General features: G+C 50.6%; 1 protein-coding gene across 1 annotated transcript in view; it reads left to right on the top strand.

Annotated features, from left to right (window-relative positions):
* LOC102939687 (zinc finger protein 135) overlaps positions 1 to 18957 on the top strand; it is a 36171-nt gene extending 17214 nt beyond the window's left edge. Inside the window, exons 6-11 of the mRNA XM_043548413.1 lie at positions 2473 to 2641; positions 6041 to 6195; positions 6714 to 6840; positions 9994 to 10110; positions 15355 to 17442; positions 18121 to 18957. Coding sequence (XP_043404348.1) covers positions 2473 to 2641; positions 6041 to 6195; positions 6714 to 6840; positions 9994 to 10110; positions 15355 to 16358 — 1572 coding nt within the window. The 3' untranslated portion in view covers positions 16359 to 17442; positions 18121 to 18957. The remainder of the gene's footprint in view (positions 1 to 2472; positions 2642 to 6040; positions 6196 to 6713; positions 6841 to 9993; positions 10111 to 15354; positions 17443 to 18120) is intronic.
* The last annotated feature ends 3922 nt before the right edge of the window (positions 18958 to 22879 follow it).

The following is a 22879-nucleotide window of genomic DNA, read 5'->3' as shown; positions in this document are numbered from 1 at the left end:
GCATTAGGGAGCCCTCCCCCTCATGTAGGTGGGATCCAGACATGTCTCTCTTTCTGTCCCACACTCACTCACTTCACTGGAATGCAGCCAGGATAACCCCTTCTCCCTCCTCCCATCTAGACGGGACCCAGCCAGGAACTTCCCCCCACACCTAACTCCGTTCCAGCCAGCGGGTGTGTCATAACCATAAGGGTAGCCTAAAATTCCTCCTTACGTGTAAGGGGTTAAGAAGCTCAAATAACCTGGTTGGCACCTGACCAAAGGAACCAATGGGGACAAAATATACTTTCAAATCTGGGTGTGGGGGGGAAGGGTTTGTTTTTCGTTCTTTGTTTCTGTGGCCGTTCTCTCTTGGGACTGAGAGGGGCCAGACAGAAATCCATCTTCTCCAACCCATCCTAATCCAAGTCTCCAATATTGCAACCAGTATAGGTAAACCAGGCAAGGCGGATTAGTTTATCTTTTGTTTTGCTTGTGAATTTTCCCTTTGTTAAGAGGGAGGTTTATTCCCGTTTTCGGTAACTTTAAGGTTTTGCCCACAGGGGAATCCTCTGTGTTTTGAATCTCAATACCCTGTAAAGTATTTTCCATCCTGATTTTACAGAGATGATTTTTCCTTTTTTTTTTTTAATAAAATCTTTCTTTTAAGAACATGACTGATTTTTCCATTGTTCCAAGTCCCTAGAGTTCAGAGTGGGGAGGGAAGCCTGATGGGGTGACTCTTGGGTGACATCTAGAGGTGGGATTTGCAGTCCTCTCTCAGCATGAATTGGGCTGAGGGGCAGGGTAGGAGAGCCCAGTGTGTGAGATTGAAAGACGACTCAGGAACTGCTCATGCCGTCTACTTTAAATAGAAATGTGATGAAGAAGAACTACGTCCCTAATGTGTAACAAAGGTCTGTCTAACCAGGTGTTTCTTTGCTATTAAAAAAGCTGATGCATTCACACGGCAGGTGGAGAAGCCAATGTGAAGTGCAACCAATCAAAGTGTTCTAGGGCCTAACTGACCATGAGGCCTGATGAACTGTGTGACTGGCAGGTGCACAGAGAGAGTTTCCCATTACTCTTGGGGGAATTCTGCGCCTAAAAATTCTGCAAACAATATTTTAAAATTCTACATATTTCATTTGTCAGAATAACACAATATAATCACACTAGTTTCAGTTATTTTGGTAATTTATTTCAAAATTCCTGTCAGCAAGTATGTCTGTAGCAATGCAGACAACGAAGATTCAGAAAGTGTATTTTGACAAATAGATTCTTTACTAGGCATATTAATACAAAACTTTTTATAAGAATTCATGTAAACTATAATACAGAAACCTATTTCCTGTACCCCTCAGGAGCAGTACAAAGGCTTGCGGGAGTCAGGGGTAACACAGGAGCTGAGGGAGAGGGAAGTAATTGCTGGAAGTAGCCTGGGAGTGAAGCAGGAGGGTTGTTGGGTGTGGGTTGGAGAAGTATGTAACAGATTTTTTTTTTTGGGGGGGGGGGGGAATTGTTAGAGCGTTGTGGAGCCTCCCACATGCTTCTCTGGAGGACTCCCTAGCCTCTCCCATTCAGTTAGGCACATCTGCCCTGTCCCTGTGTGTTTCTGCACTCTCCTCCCCCCATCCCTGTGTGACCCTGCACTGCCACTCAGCCACCCCTGCTCCCATGCACCCCCCTGTCCCTGTGTGGTCCTGCACCCCCACTCCCACTCAGACCCCCACCCCAGTCTTCCCACCCACCAGCCCTTCTGAACCCCAGCCTATATGATCCCCGCAGCAGCCCTATGTGCCCTGCTCTGTCTGGCACCCCCCCCCCCCCATATTGCCTGCTTCCTCACCTGGCCCTTTTGGGCAGTTTGCTGTGAGGAATGCCACTTCTGCTACAGCTCTGAGCTGGCTGCCCTCTGTTCTGGCGCCATAACAGCTCCTGGTGGGAGAAAGGTGTAACTGCAGCGCCTCGCTGGCAAAATGTATTTTCTGCCAAGGAAGAAAAAATCTGCTGGGGACATGAATTCTGTGCCTGTGCAGTGGTGCACAATTTCCCCAGCTCTTCCGTGCGTAATGTCTTGCCGTGCCTTTAAATGAAAACGCTGGGCTTCACACACCCCTTTGGACAGCATGAAAGAGTAACAGCCCCCCACAACCTCCCCAATGTCACTGCCACACTGGGCAAGGAGAAGTCTGAGCGCACAGGAATGCCCCAGCTTTTAATGAGATGAAAGGAGAGGCCTGTTCCACAGTGTGTACTTATTGTATGACTGGTAGGGTTGCCACCTGTCCAGGTTTTGGCTTTTGTGTCCGGGTGCCGTTTAGGGTTTCTGGGTGTCTGGCTTTTGGGATCTGGCAACCCTAAATGGTGCCCGAACCAAAAGTCCGGTTACGGGGCGGGAGGAGGCAGCAGTGCTGAGCGAAGAGAAAGGAGCTGAGGCAGGCGTACCAGAAGGCAAGGGAGGCAAACTGTCACTCTGGTCCTGTGCTGAAGACCTACCCCTTCTATCAGGAGCTGGATGCCACCCTTGGTGGTGACCTCACCTCCACCGCCAAGAGCCCTGTGGATACTTTGGCGGGGCTGCAGGCGGTGGACAGGGGGCTCAAGCCCGAGAACGAAGTCCTGGACAAAGGTCAAGCTGGAGAACGTTGTGGAGTCGGTGGTAGGGTCATCCGGTGGCACAGCGAGTCAGGAATTCTCCACTCCGGAGGGGTCTAGCCGGTCTCAGCGGTCTGTTTGTGGCCCACATGACATGGGACAGGAGAACCGTAGTAAATGTTCATTTTGGAGCTCATGCTGCTCAGTTATATGAGGTAGACCTGTTCTTTCCTGTGTATATTGTGGCAGTGGGTGAAGAGATAGAGAAATTAAAAAGAAAAAGAAAAAAAAAAAAAGACCAACCCCAAAAGCCTGCACACACAGCCCCAGTCACAAACCCCTCCCAGCGCTACTTCCCAAAACGAATAAGCATTCATTCAAGCCAACTTATAAACCACCATAAGCATACATTCAAACTAGTTTTATAGATGTCACCCACTCACATACACATTCATACTTGTTTTTCAGCATTATTTTATATAGAATACGCACACAGCTTAGTTTAAAAGAAATCTAACGGTGTTCAATTGTTCAGTACACCCCACGTAGACAAAATGTAGGGCTAGTTTAAACTATTTTATGTTAAGAGTTGATTGCACTTTTTACCAGAGCTATAAATGTTGTTTTCTGACCTCTCTACATACATACAGACACATAACACTTTAACATCCTCCCTTACCTCCTCTTTCTCAAAACAATTAAGCATACACTCAAACCAAACTGCATATTATTTTATAGATAAACTACTTTAAGCATATGTTCAAGTTAGTTTTATTGACAGTTAAGTCTCACAGACCATCATACTTGTTTTCAGCAGTATTTTATACAAAACACACAGAGCCTAATGTCAGGTAAATCTAACAATGTAAAGTTGGACAATACACCCATGTATGAGACAAAATGCAGAGCTGATTATTGACTTATTTGGCACATTTAGCAAAATACTAAAAAAGAAATGAGAAAATCATGAAACACTTAGGCCTGGCAGAAGCTTTAAAAAGCCCTAGAAACATCTGCATTTTGCCTCTTTCCTGCACTGATCTCTGGACTATGGACTTACAATAAAAGGAGCGTTCTAACCAATGGACTCGGGACCTTCCATTCTTTTGGATGCCATCAGAGACTTAACAAGCCAGCAGTTTATTCCATCACTGCTTCAAACTGGACACAAGCACTTTGCAATGTGTGTATGTATTTGATTCCTTTAACCGTTTTTACCCTCACCTCTTTCTTTTCGCTTATACATAAACTTTTAGATATTAGATACCAAAGGATTGGCAACAGCGATTATTGGGCAAGATCTGAGCTGTATATTAACGTGGGTATGTGGCTGGTCCTTTGGGATCAGAAGAACTCCTTGTTCGATGAAGTTGGTTTTCAATAACCACTCATCATTAAGTCTAGTGTGTGGGTGATGAAACAAGGCCTGGGATACCTAAGGCGGCTGCATTTCTGACTATTAGCCACTGTGGTGAGACAGGAGTTTACTTTTGTTGCTGGTTTGGTATATCTTCTGGAAGAATAACTAGCAATTTTGGCGTGTGTCTGCCCTATTTCTCAGCAGTTTGTCCTGAATCGGGTATTCTCCGGTGTGACCCACTGAGTGACACGAGCACATGAAATTATCCCCACATCTGCTACTGCGGGATTCTTACACCAACCTCTGCAGCCTCTGGTGCTGGAAACAGGACACTGGAGTGGACACACCTCTGCTCTGATCCCATCTGGCAATTCCCTATGACTTAAGTGATTTTCCCAAGATCACAGAGGCAGCAAGTGGCAGAGCTAAGAATAGACACCAGGAGTCCTGTATCCCAGCCCAGCACCGTAGCCACAAGCCCAGCCTCGCTTCCTCATTCAAGGCTCCCAATGCCCCTCAGCATGGCCCAGAGAATGCAGTAAGGCTGCAGCTCATGAGCCGCTCTGCCCTGTGAGCTGGGCTCCTGGACCTGGCTCCGTACCCTTCCCTTGATAGCCGACTCAATGGCTGCTTTGGGCATGCGTTTGCTCTAGCACTGCTCGATGATGTTGGGCACCTTAGGGTTGAGATCAGGGTTGGGTCTGCAGGAAGTGTCACAAGGGAGACGTGGCCGGGATCCCATTCGAAGGCAGTCCAGGCTCCCAGCCCCGACTACTTTAACCTACCAGCCTCCACTCCTCCCCCAGAGCCCTGGATAGAACCCAAGCGTCCTGACTCTGAATATCCCCCTTGCAAAGCTGGGGATGGGACCCAGGAGTCCTGAGACCCCTGGTGACCCTCCTTGCCCCACACCACCTGTCCCAATGCCCTTCCCCTTTTCAGCCACCGTTAGCTGTTACCTTAGGCCACCTGGAACACAGGGACTGGACTTCCCACCACTTATGCAGAACAGCTGCTAGAATGGGGCAAAGACCCAGGCACCTTAGGGGAGGTGTTGTGGGACAGAGGAAAGGTCCAGTGGAGGAAGGATGGGAAGGGGAGACACTTCCCCACAGACCAGCATCCTCTTCTCCAGCAGCCAGGGGGGATGTAGGCCTTGGGCTAACAGAGGTGCTGGGCTTAGGGGCACCAGGGTCAGTGCTACTGGTCAAGGCTGGGCTGGCAGGGCTCTGTAGCCACGGGCTCTGTAGCCACAGCCTCTGGCTGGAGCTGTGTCACATACAGGATCCATCCCTTCCGTCCCCCCCATACCTTTCACAGCAAGCACAGCGGCATGGCGAGCTTCTGGAAGAGCCAGCTGCGGTGGGCTTCCCATGGGCCCTTGATAAGTTTGACCTTGGACCATTTGTTGTGGCCAGCGGGAGCAGTACATGAGGTGTGCAGGGCGGCGGGTGGGGCAGCCAGCCTGGGCACCAGCTCCTTCAGCACCACACAGACACACACACACACATTACACAGATGGGTGATGGATCCTGTAACACACACACTGCACCACCCTCCTGAAACCTACATGTAGCACACAGTACAGCCAGGTGTGACTGAGCTCCTGTAACACACACAGACACACCGCTCCTGACACTGACACACACACACTACAGCCAGGGGTGAACTCCAATAAGACATGCACACTACACAGCCAGGGTGTGATCTGTAAAACCCTCACATCACACAGTCTTCCTGCGGCACCCATACCTGCACACCATACACAGCCTGGGGTGTGATCTCCTGTAACACACACACCAACATCACACAACCGAGCAACAAACACAGCCCGACCCGTCCCTTACTGTGACACTGACACACTCCACAGCGGGGCCTGAGCCCTCTTGTACTCACTAGTCCCCGCCCCCCTCCCAGAGCCGGGAGAGAACCCAGGAGTCCGGGATCCCAGCCCCCACCCCAGGGGGCTGCCCTGTAACGGGCTCCTGCCGCCCGGGGACCAGGTGCCGCGAGCGCCCCCGGCGGCCGGACTCGGGACCCAGGCGTCCGGCGGGGGGCTGGGCCGGAGGGTCGCCGCGTTGGGGCCTCCCCCGGCTGCTGGAGCTGGCGGCGCAGGCGCGGGGCCGGGCGGGGAGCGGGCGGGAGGCGGCCCCGGGGAGGCATCAGCCGCGGGGCAGGAAGTCGAGGAAGTCGAGGGGTGGAGGAAGCGGCCGGGGCCGGAGCCGAGCCCGGCGATGGCTGCAGCGGGGCCGGCGCAGGTAGGACGCGGGGCGGGGACTCCCCGGCCGGGCACTGGCTGGTCCCGGCTGGGGCCGAGGGGGGCCGGGGCCGGGTCCCTCCCGCGCTAGTGACCCCGGGGCTGGGGGCTGCCGCAGCCGGAGCGCTGGGGCCGGGGAGCGGCGCTGGGGCCCCGGGCCGGGCGGACACGCGGAGCCGGGCCGAGGAGCCCCGAGGCGGCCGAGCCGGGAGCGGGGCCGAGCACAGGCCTGGGGCGGAGGCGGGGACTCCGGCCGGGGAAGGAGCCTGGTCCCTGCCCTGGGATTCGGGCCCTTCCCAGCGCCCCGCCCCAGAGCCCCGTGCGGAGCCGAGGGCGACTCCTGTCCCCGGCCAGCAGGGCCCGAGTCCCCGGGGGGCTGTGCGGGGGGGTCTCCCTGGGTCACAGCTGCTGGGCTGGGGGTTCCCCGGGAGCCGCTGCCCTAGAACCCGCGTCCCCTGCTGAGAGCCCGGGCTGGGGCTGGAGCGGAGGGTGCTGAGTGTGTAACGCTTGTGCCAGCAGCTGCGGGTGGCGTTTGAGGACGTGGCTCTGTATTTCACCCGGGAGGAGTGGGAGCTCTTATCCCGGCCAGAGAAGCAGCTGTACCGGGACCAGATGCTGAGGAATTACCGGACCCTCGTTTCCTTGGGTAAGGACCAATTTCCCTTCATTTATTCACTGCAATGGGCTCCCTCGACGCCTCAGCTGCCATGTGCCACCGAGTGGCCAAGTGGTGGCAAATGTCAGCCCCTTTCAGGTCGGTTTCTTGTTAAAGGAGAAATCAGGGCTACAGAGCCTCAGGGTAATGTTAATGTAACTGGTTTACTTGCATTATACCTCAGTCCTGGCACAGAGGTGGTTGTAACCACCTCTTCCAGGAATCCCAGCCCAGACACGGAGCGCAGGAACTCTACCTCAAGAACTGACTCTAGTTAGACAAATAAGGCAGAGAGAAAAGTCTCCTGCTGCTTGGAACAGCTCCCCACCAATGTTCCCTCTCAGATTTTACATCCATGTGTGGAATGAATTTTGTTCTGTGCACCATTATGGAGGTGATGTGTGGTGGGGGTGGGGCTGAGGGGTTCGGAGTGTGGGAGGTGGCTCAGGGCTGGGGCTAAGGGTGGGGGGGGGTTAGGACTCTGGCTGGGGGTGAGGGCTCTGGGGTGGGTCCGGGGATGAGGGGGTTCAGGGTGCAGGAGGGGTTTCAGGGCTGGCACAGCAGGTTGGCGTGCAGAGGGTGAGGGCTCTGGAGTGGGGCCGGGGATGAGGGGTTTGGGGTGCAGGCTGCCCAGGGCTGTGGCGGAGAGAGAGGACTCCCCCCAGCCCTCTCTTGCTGTAGCAGCCCAGGGCTGAGGGACAGGCGCCTCTCCCTGGTTGTGGCAACTCTGGGGCTGGGGCCAGGGGAGAAGCGTCTTTACCTGGCTGTGGCACCTCTCCAGTCCAGACCCCTGTGGCTGTGCGCCTGTGCAACCCTTGATAGTTTGCTGCACGGCTGCACAGCTTAGTGGGAATTTAGCTCCCCACCTCACCAAAAAGAAGGAACATCATAAATTTAACAACCGCACAGTTGAACAATGCTACATCCTAAGCAAAACAACTGGCAGGTCTGTGTAATGGTGCCACCTGATGCCACCTGCCGTGACTCAGCCCCCAAAGCAAATTGAGACGGGTCATAGACATTGCTGCTTCAGAGTACGAACTGAACTTGCCTGGCGGGAGATGGGAAGAAATCTCTAAGGAAGGTTTATTTCATTATTCTCCTGCTTGGGATTTCTTGCGCTTTCCTCTTAAGCAGCGTCCAAGACTAGGGCCTCATCGTGCCAGTTGCCGCGCAGACGCACCCTGACCGAGATCAGGGTTCTGTTGTGCTGGGCTTCACAAACATATAAATAGAACAGGAGTACTTGTGGCACCTTAGAGACTAACAAATTTATTAGAGCATAAGCTTTCGTGGGCTACAGCCCACTTCATCAGATGCATAGAGTGGAACATATACACGTACAGATAAGTTGGAAGTTACCATACAAACTGTGAGAGGCTAATTAGTTAAGATGAGCTATAATCAGCAGGAGAAAAAAACTTTTGTATTGATAATCAAGATGGTCCATTTAGACAGTTGACAAGAAGGTGTGAGGACAGTTTTGCGTAGAGACTGTCCGGTTTGGCCAATGTACATGGCAGAGGGGCATTGCTGGCACATGATGGCATATATCACATATCATATATCTACGCAAAAAAATAAATGGACACAAATCTGACATCAGGAATCATAACATTCAAAAACCGATAGGAGAACACTTCAACCTCTCTGGCCACTCAGTAAAAGATTTAAGGGTGGCAATTTTGCAACAGAAAAGCTTCAAAAACAGACTCCAATGAGAAACTGCTGAGCTTGAATTAATATGCAAATTAGATACCATTAACTTGGGTTTGAATAGAGACTGGGAGTGGCTGGGTCATTACACATATTGAATCTATTTCCTTAAATTAAGTATCCTCACACCTTCTTGTCAACTGTCTAAATGGGCCATCTTGATTATCACCACAAAAGTTTTTTTCTCCTGCTGATAACTAATTAGCCTCTCACAGTTTGTATGGTAACTTTCAACTTATCTGTATGTGTATCTATGTAAGGGTCGGTCCTGGGGCCGGTTTTGTTCAATATCTTCATAAATGATCTGGAGGATGGTGTGGATTGCACTCTCAGCAGATTTGCAGATGATACTAAAGTATGAGGAGTGGTAGATACGCTGGAGGGCAGGGATAGGATACAGAGGGACCTAGACAAATTGGAGGATTGGGCCAAAAGAAATCTGATGAGGTTCAACAAGGATAAGTGCAGGGTCCTGCACTTAGGATGGAAGAACCGAATGCACCGTTACAGACTAGGGACCGAATGGCTAGGCAGCAGTTCTGCGGAAAAGGACCTAGGGGTGACAGTGGATGAGAAGCTGGATATGAGTCAGCAGCATGCCCTTGTTGCCAAGAAAGCCAGTGGCATTTTGGGTTGTATAAGTAGGGGCATAGCCAGCAGATCGAGGGACGTGATCGTTCCCCTCTATTCGACATTGGTGAGGCCTCATCTGGAGAACTGTGTCCAGTTTTGAGCCCCACACTACAAGAAGGATGTGATAAATTGGAGAGAGTCCAGCAGAGGGCAACAAAAATGATTAGGGGTCTGGAACACATGACTTATGAGGAGAGGCTGAGGGATCTGGGATTGTTTAGTCTGCAGAAGAGAAGAATGAGGGGGGACTTGATAGCTGCTTTCAACTACCTGAGAGGTGGTTCCAAAGAGGATGGTTCTAGACTATTCTCAGTGGTAGAAGAGGACAGGACAAGGAGTAATGGTCTCAAGTTGCAGTGGGGGAGGTTTAGGTTGGATATTAGGAAAAACTTTTTCACTAGGAGGGTGGTGAAACACTGGAATACGTTACCTAGGGAGGTGGTAGAATCTCCTTCCTTAGAAGTTTTTAAGGTCAGGCTTGACAAAGCCCTGGCTGGGATGATTTAATTGGGGATTGGTCCTGCTTTGAGCAGGGGGTTGGACTAGATGACCTCCTGAGGTCCCTTCCAACCCTGATATTCTATGATTCTATGATCTATCTTACTATATGTTCCATTCTATGCATCCGATGAAGTGAGCTGTAGCCCACGAAAGCTTATGCTCTAATAAATTTGTGAGTCTCTAAGGTGCCACAAGTACTCCTGTTCTTTTTGTGGATACAGACTAACACGGCTGCTACTCTGAAACATATAAATGAGTCCCTGTCCCCGGAACTGATTCTTTCTCCCCAAACAGGCTGTTCAGGTTCCACACCGGACTTAATCCACCGGATCGAGCTAGGGGAGGCAGAGCTCTGGATCCGGGATGCCGAGGACTCCAGGGAAAACTCAAGACCTGAGAGCCCCTCCTCAGGTGAGTCATCATAATCCAATTCCTTCTGATTTACCCAGCTGCTAGCGGAGGGATGCTTAATGTAGAAGGCAGAGTGAGATCGACTAGTGGGGAGCAGAAGGGAGACAAATTGAGGCTGGGAATTAGGGGTCAGTGTTTATCTGGGAGGGGAAGGAACCATTGGGAGAGCTCCCCTCAGGACAAGATGGATTCTCCATTACTGGGAATCTGTCAGTGGAGATGGAGCATCTCTTTCTCAAAGCCCTGCTCTAACTCAGCCAGGAGTTACTGGGCTGGAGGCAGGAATTGCTGGGGGAGATTCTCGGGCTGGGATAGGCAGGAAGCCAGGCTGGATGGGTACAATGAGCCTGTCTGGCCTTGATATCTATGAATCCTAGAAATCATAAAAATGTGGGACTGGACGGGACCTCCGTAGATCATCTCATCCAGTCTCCTGCACTGACAGGACTAAGTATTTTCAAGACCATCCCTGACAGGCATGTTTCTAACCTGTTCTTAAAAATCTCCAATGATGGAGATTCCACAGCCTCACTAGATAATTTTGTTCCAGTGCTTAACTATCCTTAGCGTTTCAAAGTTTTTCCTAATGTCTAACCTAAATCCCCTTGCTGCAATTTAAGCCATTACATCTTGTCCTGGCCTCAGTGAATAAGGAGAACAATTTATCACCCACCTCTTTGTAACAATCTTTTATGTACTTGAAGACTTTTATCAAGTCCCCCACAGTCGTCTCTTCTCCAGACTAAACAAACCCAATTTTTTCAATCTTTTGTCATTGGTCGTCATGTTTTCTAGACCTTCTTGTTGATCTCGTCTGATACTTTCCAATTTGTCCACATCCTTTCTGAAGTGTGGGCCCTAGAACTGGACACAGTACTCCAGTTGAGGTCTTACCTGTGCTGAGTAGAGTGGAAGAATTACTTCTCGCATCTTGCTTGCAACACTTGGAAAACCGCACTCTGAGAGTAGTTATTATGGTTCACAAATAAACTGAAAGGGCATCTCGAGTGGGATCCGGCAGGGATCTGTCCTGGGTTCAGCTCTATTCCATATCTTCATACATGATTTGGACAGTGGCACAGAAAATACACTCATAAAGTTTACAGACGAGTCTAAGGTGGGAGTGGTTGCAAGTGCTTTAGAGGACAAGATTAGAATTCAAAAGGTTGTTGATAAACTGGAGAAATTGTGTTGCTCCATTATTTTTCCAGGTTTTGAAGTTAAGATGACTGGTCTATAATTCCCTGAGTTGTCCTTATTCCCCTTTCTATAACTGGTTACTATATTTGCCCTCTTCCACTCCTTGGGTCTCTCTACCATCCTCAGCGATTATCTCTAAGAACATGTGAATGGCTCAGAGATCATTTCAGCCAGTTCCGTAAGTACTCTAGGATGTATTTCATCAGGCCCTGCCTACTTGAAGACCTCTAACTTGTCTAAGTAATTCATAACTATTTCTTTTCCTATTTAGGCTCAGATTCTACCCCACTGACACTGGTGTTCACTATGTTAGTCGACCGATCACAGCTAACTTTTTTGGTGAAAACTTAAACAAAAGATGCATTTAATGGTAGTTCGGCCACTGCTGCGTTTTCTCTTATTGTCTTTCCCTCCATTTAGTAAGACTTGCCTGTCCTTGGTCTTCCTCTTGCTTCCCACATATTTGTAAAAGGATTTCTTATTCCCTTTTATATCCCTAGCTAGTTTAATTTGTTTTTTTGCCTTGGCCTTTCTAATTTTGTCCCAACATGCTTGTGGGGTTTTGTTTTTTTGATATTCATCCTTTGTAACTTGACCTAGTTTCCACTTCTTGTATGACTGTTTTCTGAGTTTCAGGTCATTGAAGATCTGGTTAAGCCAGGGGGTCTTACTATCATACTTCCTATCTTTCCTACTCATTGGATATCTGTGACCTACGATGGGACCTAAAAACGATAGGGCCCTAAAGCTGCGAAAGAGAAATGGATTGGAGAGGGGGAGGTGATGAACTTGGAAAAGGGGTGGGATAGTGATATAGGACAATGTGGGGAGGTGGGAGATTTCAGGGGATGCTGTGGGAAAGAGAGAGGTCTCCGTGGTGGGAGGAGAATATGGGAGCTGCATTTACCAAGTGGGTAGGACATTGCAGTAGGATTTGAAAACATCTTGGTTCATTTCTAGAAGCGAGTCACCACAGTTCCCCCATGCCTCAACTTCCTCAAGTGTGTAATGGAAAAGGTATTGCGGCTCTGAGGATAAACTTCATCTGTGTGTGTCAGTGGATCAGACACTGGCACTTGGGAGTCAGAGAAGCACCTGGGTAGAAAGACACGGCTATTGGTCCATAGACCACAACACCTTCTTCTAGGCTTTGCACACCTCAGAAAATCATACCAAGGCAGGGGTGCCCTAGAGATTTTTCAAATTGGTTTCCTGCCTGAAAAACCTGATTCAAGCTTTGTGCGCTGGTGTCCTATGGCCCTGGGGCACCTGGATCCAGACATAGCTCAGAGAGGGGCAAAAACCTGCTCGCAGCCTGGGAGAGCATCCCCGAGTCACTGGCCCTTGGCAGAGAAGGTGCTGCCCTGTCAAGGTTCCCATCCCACCCCCTCTCTGCCGCTTCACTTCGCACGTGACCTCTCAGACTGGAGAAACCTGCCCCCAGCAAGCAAGGAGAAAGCTGGGAATGACTCAGGACAGAACAGGATCCGTCATTACTTCTGCCAAAAAATTCAAAGTTCTGCGGACAATATTTTAAAATTCTGCATATTTTATTTGTCAAAATAACACAATATTATCACACCAGTTTCAATTATTTTTGGTCATTTATTTCAAAATACCTGTCAGCAAGTATGTCTATAACAACAAAAAAGATTCAAGAAATGTTTTTTGACAAATAGATTCCTTACTAGGCGTGTTAAAACAGAACTCTGAGTAATAATTCATTTAAACTACAATACAGAATCGTATTTCCCGCACCCCTCAGAAGCAGTGCAAAGGCTTGGGGGAGCCAGGGGTAACGGAGGAGCTGAGGGAGTGGGAAGTAATTGCTGAGAAGGAGCCTGGGTGTGAACTTGGAGGGTTGTTGTGTATGGGTGGGAAAAGTATGGAACAGGCTTTTGGGGTGGGGGGGCAGGGAGAGATTGTTAGGGAGTTTCCCCCATGCAAACCCTGACCAACCCTTAATCTCTCCCATTCAGTTAGGCACATCTGCCCCCATCACCATGTGTATCTGTGCCCCCACCCAGCCAGTCCCCTCTCCCTATGTAGCTCTGCAAACCTCCCTCATCACTGTGTGTCTCTGCACCTCCCTCCCCCCCGTGGCCCTGTGCCTCCACTCCCATTCAGCCCCTGCCCCAGTCTGTCCTCCCCCACTAGCCCTTATGAGCCCCTGTCTGACCCAACCCTCCACCCCAGCCAGCCACCCCACAGCCCCTGACTCCCTCACTGCAGGGAGCTGCAACTTTGTTCTATCACCACAGCACCCCTTGGTGGGCAAAAGGTGGAACTACAGCAACATTTTGGCAGAAGCTTTTTTCTGCATGAAAAATTAGAAATCTGCGGGGCTCATTAAACATGCGTGTGTGCAGTCACACAGAATCCCCCCCCCCCCCCCCCGAGTGGGTCATGTACCATGAGTGCGAGGTCACGCCACGCAGAGGACGCCATTTTGTAGAGCAGGTCTCTGGCACTTGCAGCGTTTCATTGTAATGCTCTAAAACTGCCCCGCGTTCCAGGCAGCTGCTGCTGGGGGAGCGGACATGTTTGGGGGCCAGATGAAAGGCTCCTGTGGGCCATGACTTGGAGTATCCTGGTGTATGGGCTGGGTGCGAGGGAGAGGCCTTTCATGTGTGGCCTTTGTCACATCTCCTCTCCTGCTCTCTCAGTGGCACAAAATCTTAGTCACTTACAATTGCTTCAGTGTCCATGCTTAGACACCCCTCAGCCTTAACACTGTCTGTAGATCAAAGGCCTGCTGTGTGGCAACCATTAATTCCTTCCAGGTCAGCAGTGTCTCTAGGTGACTTGTCATCTCCTCAGCCCCTCCTCACCCCGAGGATTTTAGTTTAGTTTTAGTTTTGTGCAAAGAATGAAACATCAGGCCAAGGCTGAATGACTTCTTTAGAAGGAATTCGTTGAAAGGGACTGACTCCCCTGCAGGAAGTTACCTTATGCTACACAGCTTTATACCGGTCTAACTGCATCTACATGAGGGGATTGTAGCCCCTCAACTCGTTTCAAACCAGTATAGTTTAAACAGCACAAACACTGGGGAACAGGCCTTGTGCCATAAAACAGGAGACAGTGCAGAACCAGCAACATAAATAAAAACCTCTGACTTAAATAAAGCCAAAATCAGTGTGAAAACAAACCCCAGACCCTGTTTGTTAGCACTTAAAGCCCCTACTTCTGGATCAGGGCCCCTTTGTACAAGCTGCTGCCTGTTGTCTGGGCAAGCTACAATTTAAGCATAAAATGAGACCCAATAGGTGCATGGCATATGTGGGAGTAAGCACTGCATAAATAACATAGGGTAGAATCATAGAATATCAGGGTTGAAAGGGACCTCAGGAGATCATCTAGTCCAACCCCCTGCTCAAAGCAGGGCCAATCCCCAATTTTTGCCCCAGATCCCTAAATGGCCCCCTCAAGGATTGAACTCACAAGCCTGGGTTTAGCAGGCTAATGCTCAAACCACTGAGCTATCCCTTCTCCCAAGGTGCACCCTGAGTCAGGCTGCAGATTTGTCATGGCATTTCATATAAAAAATTACAGAGCAGTTACAGTAAATTTAGTAAAAGTCACAGGTCATTAAACTTCCTGTGATGGCTCCATGATGTTTAACAAAATGTGCCCTCAACCTCGCCCTGCCAAAGGGGCACTAACTGCCCAAAGAAGCACTCCCCCCGCCCCCCCAGCACTGCAACCCTAACCCCAGCCTGGTGCAGAGGGATAGGTGCAGGCTAGAGACGAAATGGGTGGCAAGGCCATTCACTGAAATTTGGCCCGCCTCACCCACCATTATGACTGTGGGCGGGGGCAAATCTGAGTGGCACTGTAACCCCGCAGGCCAGGTCTTAATGTCCAGAGCGAGGTGTTCAGTCCAGCCCTGTCAGATAGGAGCTGCCATTGCAGAGTGAGGCGCACATCCAAAAAATCAGACAGAGAAATGGGGAAATCGCTCCACCCGTGACATTTTCCATCCTTGACAAACCTCTATCCTTAACCATGAGCTAACACCGGGATTGTCTCTGCTCTCTCCACCAGGGCACGAGATCCTGGGAGGAACGAGGAGAAGCTTCAGCCAGTCCTCAGTCCTGAAAATACACCTGCATATGCACACCAGAGAGCAGCTGTACCACTGTGCTGACTGCGGGAAGGGCTTTGCACGGAGCTCAAACGTGAGAATACACCAGCGCACACGCACTGGGGAGCGACCACACCACTGTGCTGACTGCAGCAAGGACTTTGCAGAGAGCTCACTCCTGAGAACACACCACCGCACACACACTGGGGAGCGTCCGCACTGCTGTGCTGACTGCAGCAAGGGCTTTGCAGAGAGGTCACACCTGAGAATACACCAGCGCACACACACGGGGGAGCGGCCGTACCACTGTGCTGACTGCGGAAAGGGCTTTGCAGAGAGCTCAAGCCTGAGAAGACACCAGCGCACGCACACTGGGGAGCGGCCCTACCACTGTGCTGACTGTGGCAAGTGCTTTGCACAGAGCTCAATCCTGAGAAGACACCGACGCACACACACCGGGGAGCGGCCGTACCACTGTGCTGACTGCGGCAAGGGTTTTGCACAGAGTACAAGCCTGAGAAGACACCAGCGCACACACACTGGGGAGCGGCCGTACAGCTGTGCTGATTGCGGCAAGAGTTTTGCAGAAAGCTCAAACTTGAGAACACACCAACACACACATAGCGGGGAGCTGCTGCACTGCTGTGATGTTTGCGGCAAGAACTTCAGCAACACCAATGCACTGACCAAGCACCAGCGCACACACACAGGGGAGAGGCCTTTCCAATGCACTGACTGCAGCAAGAGCTTTGCAGAGAGCTCAAGCCTGAGAAGACATCAGCGCACACACACCGGGGAGCGGCCGTACAGCTGTGCTGACTGTGGCAAGCGGTTTGGTAGATTGGCCAACCTCAACCGGCACCAGGTCACTCACACCAACACCCCTCTGCCATCGCCAGGGCCTGAGGGGCTTCTTGCAGCCAGTGGGCCTGCCATGGCATCAGCAGATGTAGACCAGTGAGTGGTCCTGTCCCCCTGATGACCAGCAGTGATTGTGTGGGGCAGGGAAGGGAACTTGGTTGAGCAGTGTGGGGAAGAGCAGACCGGTGGTAGTAATTTAGAGAAGATGGTCACAGCCTACTCCATTAGGGAACTCGGTCCTGCCCTCCATGTAGGTGGGATCCAACTACGTCTCTCTGTCCTACACACACTCATGCATCTAGAGGGGATGCAGCCAGGACAACCCCCTCCCCCCCACCTCCCCCCTGATGGGACCCCGCCAGGAACTTCTCCCCACATCTATCTCGGTTCCAACCGGTGTGACTCTTGGGTGACATCTAGAGGTGGGATTTGCAGTCCTGTGGGGCGGGGCAGAACTGCCTGGTCCATGTAATTGAAAGAATACTCAGGACCTGCTCATGCCGTCTACTTTAAATAGAAATGTGATGAAGAAGAACTACGTCCCTAATGTGTAACAAAGGTCTGTCTAACCAGATGTTTCTTTACTATTAAAGAAGCTGATGGGTTCAGACGGCATGTGGAGAAGCCAGTGTAAACAGTGTAAATCTTTAAGGTGAGCCAATGAAAATGTTCTAAGTCCTCACTGTCTGTAAGGCAACCGTGGCTCTCTCCCCGTGCGTCAGGAGGCTGTGCAGTCCCAGCTGCGCTTGAGCTGTAGGAATTGGGATACCCACGGGCAGATTTCTCAAGGCTTGTGCGAAAAGGGCTGTGATCGGGACACGGTGCAGAGCGAAGGTAAAGGAGCTGAGGCAGGCGGACCATAAGGCGAGGGAGGCGGACTGTCGCTCAGGTGCTTCACCTAAGGCCTTCTGGTTCTATAAGGAGCTGGATGCTATCCTCTGGAAACCCCACCTCCACTGCCAAGAGCCGCATGGATACTTCAGAGGGCACAGAGGCAGCGGAAAGAGGACCTAACCCAGAGGCTGAAGTTATTGATGAAGAGGTGGAGTTAGATGAGGATGTGCAGCTCCTGGCAGGGTCATCCAGTAGGCCAGGCAGCCAGGAACTGTTCTCCACTCCAGAGCTGTCTAGCCAGACTCAGCAGTTGCTCTTCAGGGAGCAAGAAGCAGGAGATGAGATGCCTGGTAAGTGGCTCTGGCTTGTGTAGTGTGGAGGTGGGTTCAGGGTATAGAAATGTGGGAGGCTGGCTGTGTTTCTGTGAGCTGGAAGATTCCCTGTGTAGCTAATTGGTACGGTGGTAGGGTGTTGATGCACGTCGAGATCTCACAGAAATCCTGCAGGGAGATCTCCAGGAAAGTTTCCTGGAGGTACTTGCCAATCCTCTGCTGAAGGTTCTGTGGTAGAGCAGCTTTGTTCCTTCCCCCATTGTAGGAAACTTTCCCGCGCCATTCGGCAATCACTTGTGCAGGGACCAAAGTGGCACACAGGCGAGCAGCATATGGAGCAGGGCAGAAACCACAAGCGTGGAGTAGCTGTACCCTTTTCCCCTGCTTACCCTTAGCAGTGAGATGTCCACTAGAACGACCCCCACCTGTAGAAAAGTGTGGGAGAATTTTAGAATTTGTCCCCTAGAATGCTGCACTACGACACTTGCAAAGAGTGTGTGCTCTTTTCTCAGTGTGGAGTCAGTCCCCCTTCCCAACACTCCCCATGCTTTAGGTGTTCACAGAAATGTGTGCCTGGCTAGGGTCGGTGAGAAAGTGACGGCAATGTTGCAAAAGGTGTATTTAATTGAAATGTTTTAACGTTGTGCATGAATTTAACAATCCTGCTTCTGTGCATTGTCCCCTGTGCTTCACCAGATGTGGCCTTCAGGAACACCTCACGCATGCTGGCCAAGCATCTCCGCCAGATAAGAAAGCGCCCAAGATGCAGCAAAGAAGACATGTTCTGGGAGGTCCGGCAGTGCTCTAATGCAGAAAAAAAGGGAACACAAGGAGTGCTGGGAAGCTGAATAGCAGGACAGAAAAGAGAATCACACGTTTGTTAAGGACACAACTGAGCGGCTGATTAAAGTAATGGAGAAGCAAACACAGATGCTGAAGTCCTTAATAATGCTGCAGACTGAGGCCTTGCCTATGCTAGAGGGGAAATTCGATCTAAGCTACACAATTTGAGTTACGTGAATAGCGTAACTCAAATCAACATAGCTTAGATCTACTTACCACGGGGTCCACACTATGTGATGTTGACGGGAGACACTCTCCTGTCGATTCCTGCTACTCTTCTCGAGCTGGTGGAGTACAGGAGTCGATGGGAGAGCGATCTGCGGTCGATTTAGCAGGTCTTCACTCAAGCCACTAAATTAACCGCCGATGCATTGATCGCCATTCATGGATCCCCCGGGAAGTGTAGACAAGCCCCGAGCAGATCAGTGCTCCTCTGTCACTGCAGCACATTCAGAACTCTTTCCCATGCCCCTGCCCCTTAAACTGCGCCCACAAATTCCTTTCCACTTTCCGGGACTTCTCGGTTTCCCCTTCACTCCACCCCCTCGGACAACTTTCACAATGACAACTGGACCTACACACAGCTGTGAAAGTCTGCCTTTCCCTGGTTCCTCCTTTCCTGCCAAGCATCTGTGTGTTTGTGTGCGCGCTGTTCCTTGTGCAGTAAAAGCCAAGCTTTATAATGGTAAATCATCTTTATTTTTTCTTTCTACAAGGTGAGATTGCAGGCACTGCCAATACATGCACAGGCATTTTAATCACTTTCTTACTGGATTATAAGGCCCCAAATGTCACCATTTCCCCCTAGGAAAACTACATGTAATGTAACATTGGAGTACCTCTGACAGAGATATGTTACTGGTGCTCATTGTCCAAGTGCTGTCTCAAACCCTCCCTGATTCAAATAGCTCCCCTCTGGGCTCCTCTAACAGCCCTGGTATCTGGCTGCTCAAAATCAGCAGCCAAGTGGTCTGCCTCAGCACTCCACCCCTGAGCAAACTTTTCACCCTTCGCTTCAGAGATTGTGCAACATACAGCATGTGGCTATGACCATGGGAATATTATCCTAAGTGAGCTCTAACCTGCTATAAAGGCATCGCCAGCGTGCCTTTAATCTGCCAAAGGCACATTCCACTGTCATCTGGCACCTACTGAGCCTGTTGTTGAACCGCTCCTTACTGCTGTCCAGGTGTCCCGTATAAGGTTTCATGAACCATGGCTGTAAGGGGTAGGCAGGGTCCCCCGGGATCACTGTGGGCATTTCAACATCCCCCACTGTGATCTTCTGGTTAGGAAAGAAAGTCCCTGCCTGCAACTTTCTGTATAGGCTGGTGTTCTGAAGATGTGTGCGTCATGCATCTTCCCGGACTACCCCATGTTGATGTCAGTGAAACGCCCACGGTGATCCACAAGTACCTGCAACAGCATGGGGAAGTACCCCTTCCTATTGATGTACTCTGTTGCAAGGTGGTCTGGTGCCAAAATTGGAATATGTGTGCTATTGCCCCTCCACAGTTTGAGAAACCCATTTTTGCAAAGCCGTCCACTATTTCACGCACATTTCCCAGAGTCACGGTCCTTCATAGCAGGCTGCGATTTATTGCCCTGCACACTTTCATTAATGCAGCCCCAACGGTCGACTTCCCCACTCCGAATTGATTCACGACTGACCGGTAGCAATCTGGAGTCACCAGCTTCCACACACTGATTGTCACACGCTTCTCTACTGAGAGGGCAGTTCTCATTCTGGTGTCCTTGCGCTGCAGGGCTGGGGCGAGCTCCGCACGCAGTTCCAGGAAGGTGGCTTTCCACATCCGAAATTTCTGTACCCACTGGTCATCATCCCACACCTGCATGACAATACGATCCCACCATTCAGTGCTTGTTTCCCGAGCCCAAAAGCGACGGCCTACCCTATACACCTGCTCTGTGAATGCCAAAAGCAATCTAAAGTTGCTCCTATCCCTATCACACAGAATGTCGGGCACCTGCAAGACCTCCTCAGTTAGGAACTTCACGATTAACTGCACTGCCATCCGTGATGTCTTCATGACAGTTAACAACATAGGAAAGCACTGCAGGATCCATCCCTTCTCACAAAGATGCCAGGGTGCACAGCAAAGAAGGGCCATTGCAAAAATGCCACAAAAGAAAGCCGGAAGCCCATAGAGTGCTGGGACAGAAAGCAATGCATCACAGGACATTTAGCCCTGTCCCAAGATGTGCTGTGATCTGCTCCGTTGTCCCACAACACCTAGTAACAGAAGGTGTTGAGCTGGACTGGTACTGACAGTGCTTTGCTCACACTGTCAATGATGGTGCCCCTACTGTGGACGTGATCTGCCAACAGAGGGAGCAATGTGAACATGCAGTTGCGATTTTTATTACGTCAACTTTTGGGTGTTGACATCACTTTTGTCAACACAAATTGGTAGTGTGGACATAGCCTTAATGACTCTGGCTGGCTGGCAGACCTAGCAGCAGAGGGTCTATAGGCCCAGAGAATCAGGGCGGGACAGTAAACAGTTCATGGCCCTGGTCTGCAGTGAGGCAAAGCAATACAACAGTGTAGCAGGATCAGCTCCCTGGCAGAACAGTCAGCAAAACCATCTGGTGTCCTAGTTCGAGCGGGCGATAGACCAATGCAGGCTTCTTGGCCTGAAAGTGGGGAGGCTGCAAGCCCCAGGGATGGAGTGGCAGGGGGTAGGAGGAACGCAGGCCCACCCACTCCACTGCATCCCAGCCCAAGGCCCTAACGGTGGTGGAGTGGTCTGCAACTGGGTCAGCGGGGAAATCTGGCTGCAGCATGCTGGCCGGCTTGCAGTCAGTCACACAGCCGAACCCTATTCAGCTTCCCTGGGCTCCTTCCTACACTCCCAATCAGGGGGTACCTGGGTTCCAGGGTTGTCACTCATCTCGCTGGGGTAAACGGCTAGTGGCTGCCCCAACAGCTCCTCAGTGGCAGCGCAGAAGGGTGGCAATATCAGACCATGCCAGCCTCACTTCCGCGCTGCTGCCGGCGGTGGTGCTGCCTTCAAAGCTGGATTCCCAGCTGCCAGCTACCGCTCCCCGGCCACGCAGCGGTGAGGGTGGCGATACCGAAACCCCCCTACAATAGCCAGAGATCATTGTGGGGGAGACCAGGCTTCAGGGCTGTGAATTTGGTAGGGCCCTATTCATCATACATAAAGTCCTTGCAATCCCAAGGGACCAGCCACTTAGCCAGGTCAATATATAAATTAGATCTTACCCCAAAATCGGGCTGGTAGCCAATTCTCTAGTATCTAATAACTACAGGTTCTTCTTCCAGGGATGTCCCTGTGGGGGCTCCACTCCAGGTGATTGTGCACCCCTGCACCTCTAGCCAGAGAATTTCAACAGCAGTGCCCGGTGGGGTCACACGTGTGCTCTCCCTGTCTCGTGCTGGCAGGGGCCATTAACTAGCGCTATGCGATCAACCCCCCCTCAATCCTTCTCAACCACCTATAGTCTGAGTGGGAGCTCTGGCAGTGCATCTGCACAACTTACATTTAGATATAGGTGTGACGTTGGACCCCATAATGCTTTATGGGAATCTGCTTATGAATGTATATATGACATAACTGGAATATGTTTTATGCTACATATGCCATGTAACATATCTCTGTAAAGGGTATGATCTACTGACTATATTCATCCTATTTGTATGCATGAGTCATGTTTGTGTTCAAAGTTATGAATATTGGCTGTGTACTTGTTCGATTTTAAGTAGCCTCAGGGAAGCAGTTGGTCAGCTGCCTGAGAAAAGCCTATTTTCAGTAAGTGCCCAATCAAGAAACACTTAAGCTAACAATGAACTTGGAGACGCCAATCCACATCTGAACCAAACTGAACCATAGAATCTCTATGGATAGTAATTCCATGCTTGAATAATAAGAAGATAGCAGTAGGGATATATTCGCAAAAAGAAAAGGAGTACTTGTGGCACCTTAGAGACTAACCAATTTATTTGAGCATGAGCTTTCGTGAGCTACAGCTCACTTCATCGGATGCATACTGTGGAAACTGCAGAAGACATTATATGCACAGAGACCATGAAACAATACCTCCTCCCACCCCACTCTCCTGCTGGTAATAGCTTATCTAAAGTGGTCATCAAGTTGGGCCATTTCCAGCACAAATCCAGGTTTTCTCACCCTCTGCCCCCGCCCCCCCCACAAACTCACTCTCCTGCTGGTAATAGCCCATCCAAAGTGACCACTCTCTTCACAATGTGTATGATAATTAAGGTGGACCATTTCCTGCACAAATCCAGGTTCTCTCACCCCCTCACCCCCCTCCAAAAACCACACACACAAACTCACTCTCCTCCTGGTAATAGCCTATCCAAAGTGACCACTCTCCTTACAACGTGCATGAAAATCAAGGTGGGCTATTTCCAGCACAAATACAGGTTTTCTCACCCCCCCCCCTTTTTTCCAAAAAAACCACACACACACAAACTCACTCTCCTGCTGGTAATAGCTTATCCAAAGTGACCACTCTCCCTACAATGTGCATGATAATCAAGGTGGGCCATTTCCAGCACAAATCCAGGTTTTCTCACCCCCCCACCCCCATACACACACAAACT

This window comes from Chelonia mydas, chromosome 6 (assembly GCF_015237465.2).
Source record: "Chelonia mydas isolate rCheMyd1 chromosome 6, rCheMyd1.pri.v2, whole genome shotgun sequence".
Taxonomy (NCBI): Eukaryota; Metazoa; Chordata; order Testudines; family Cheloniidae; genus Chelonia; species Chelonia mydas.
This window is presented reverse-complemented; position numbering and strand designations above follow the sequence as displayed.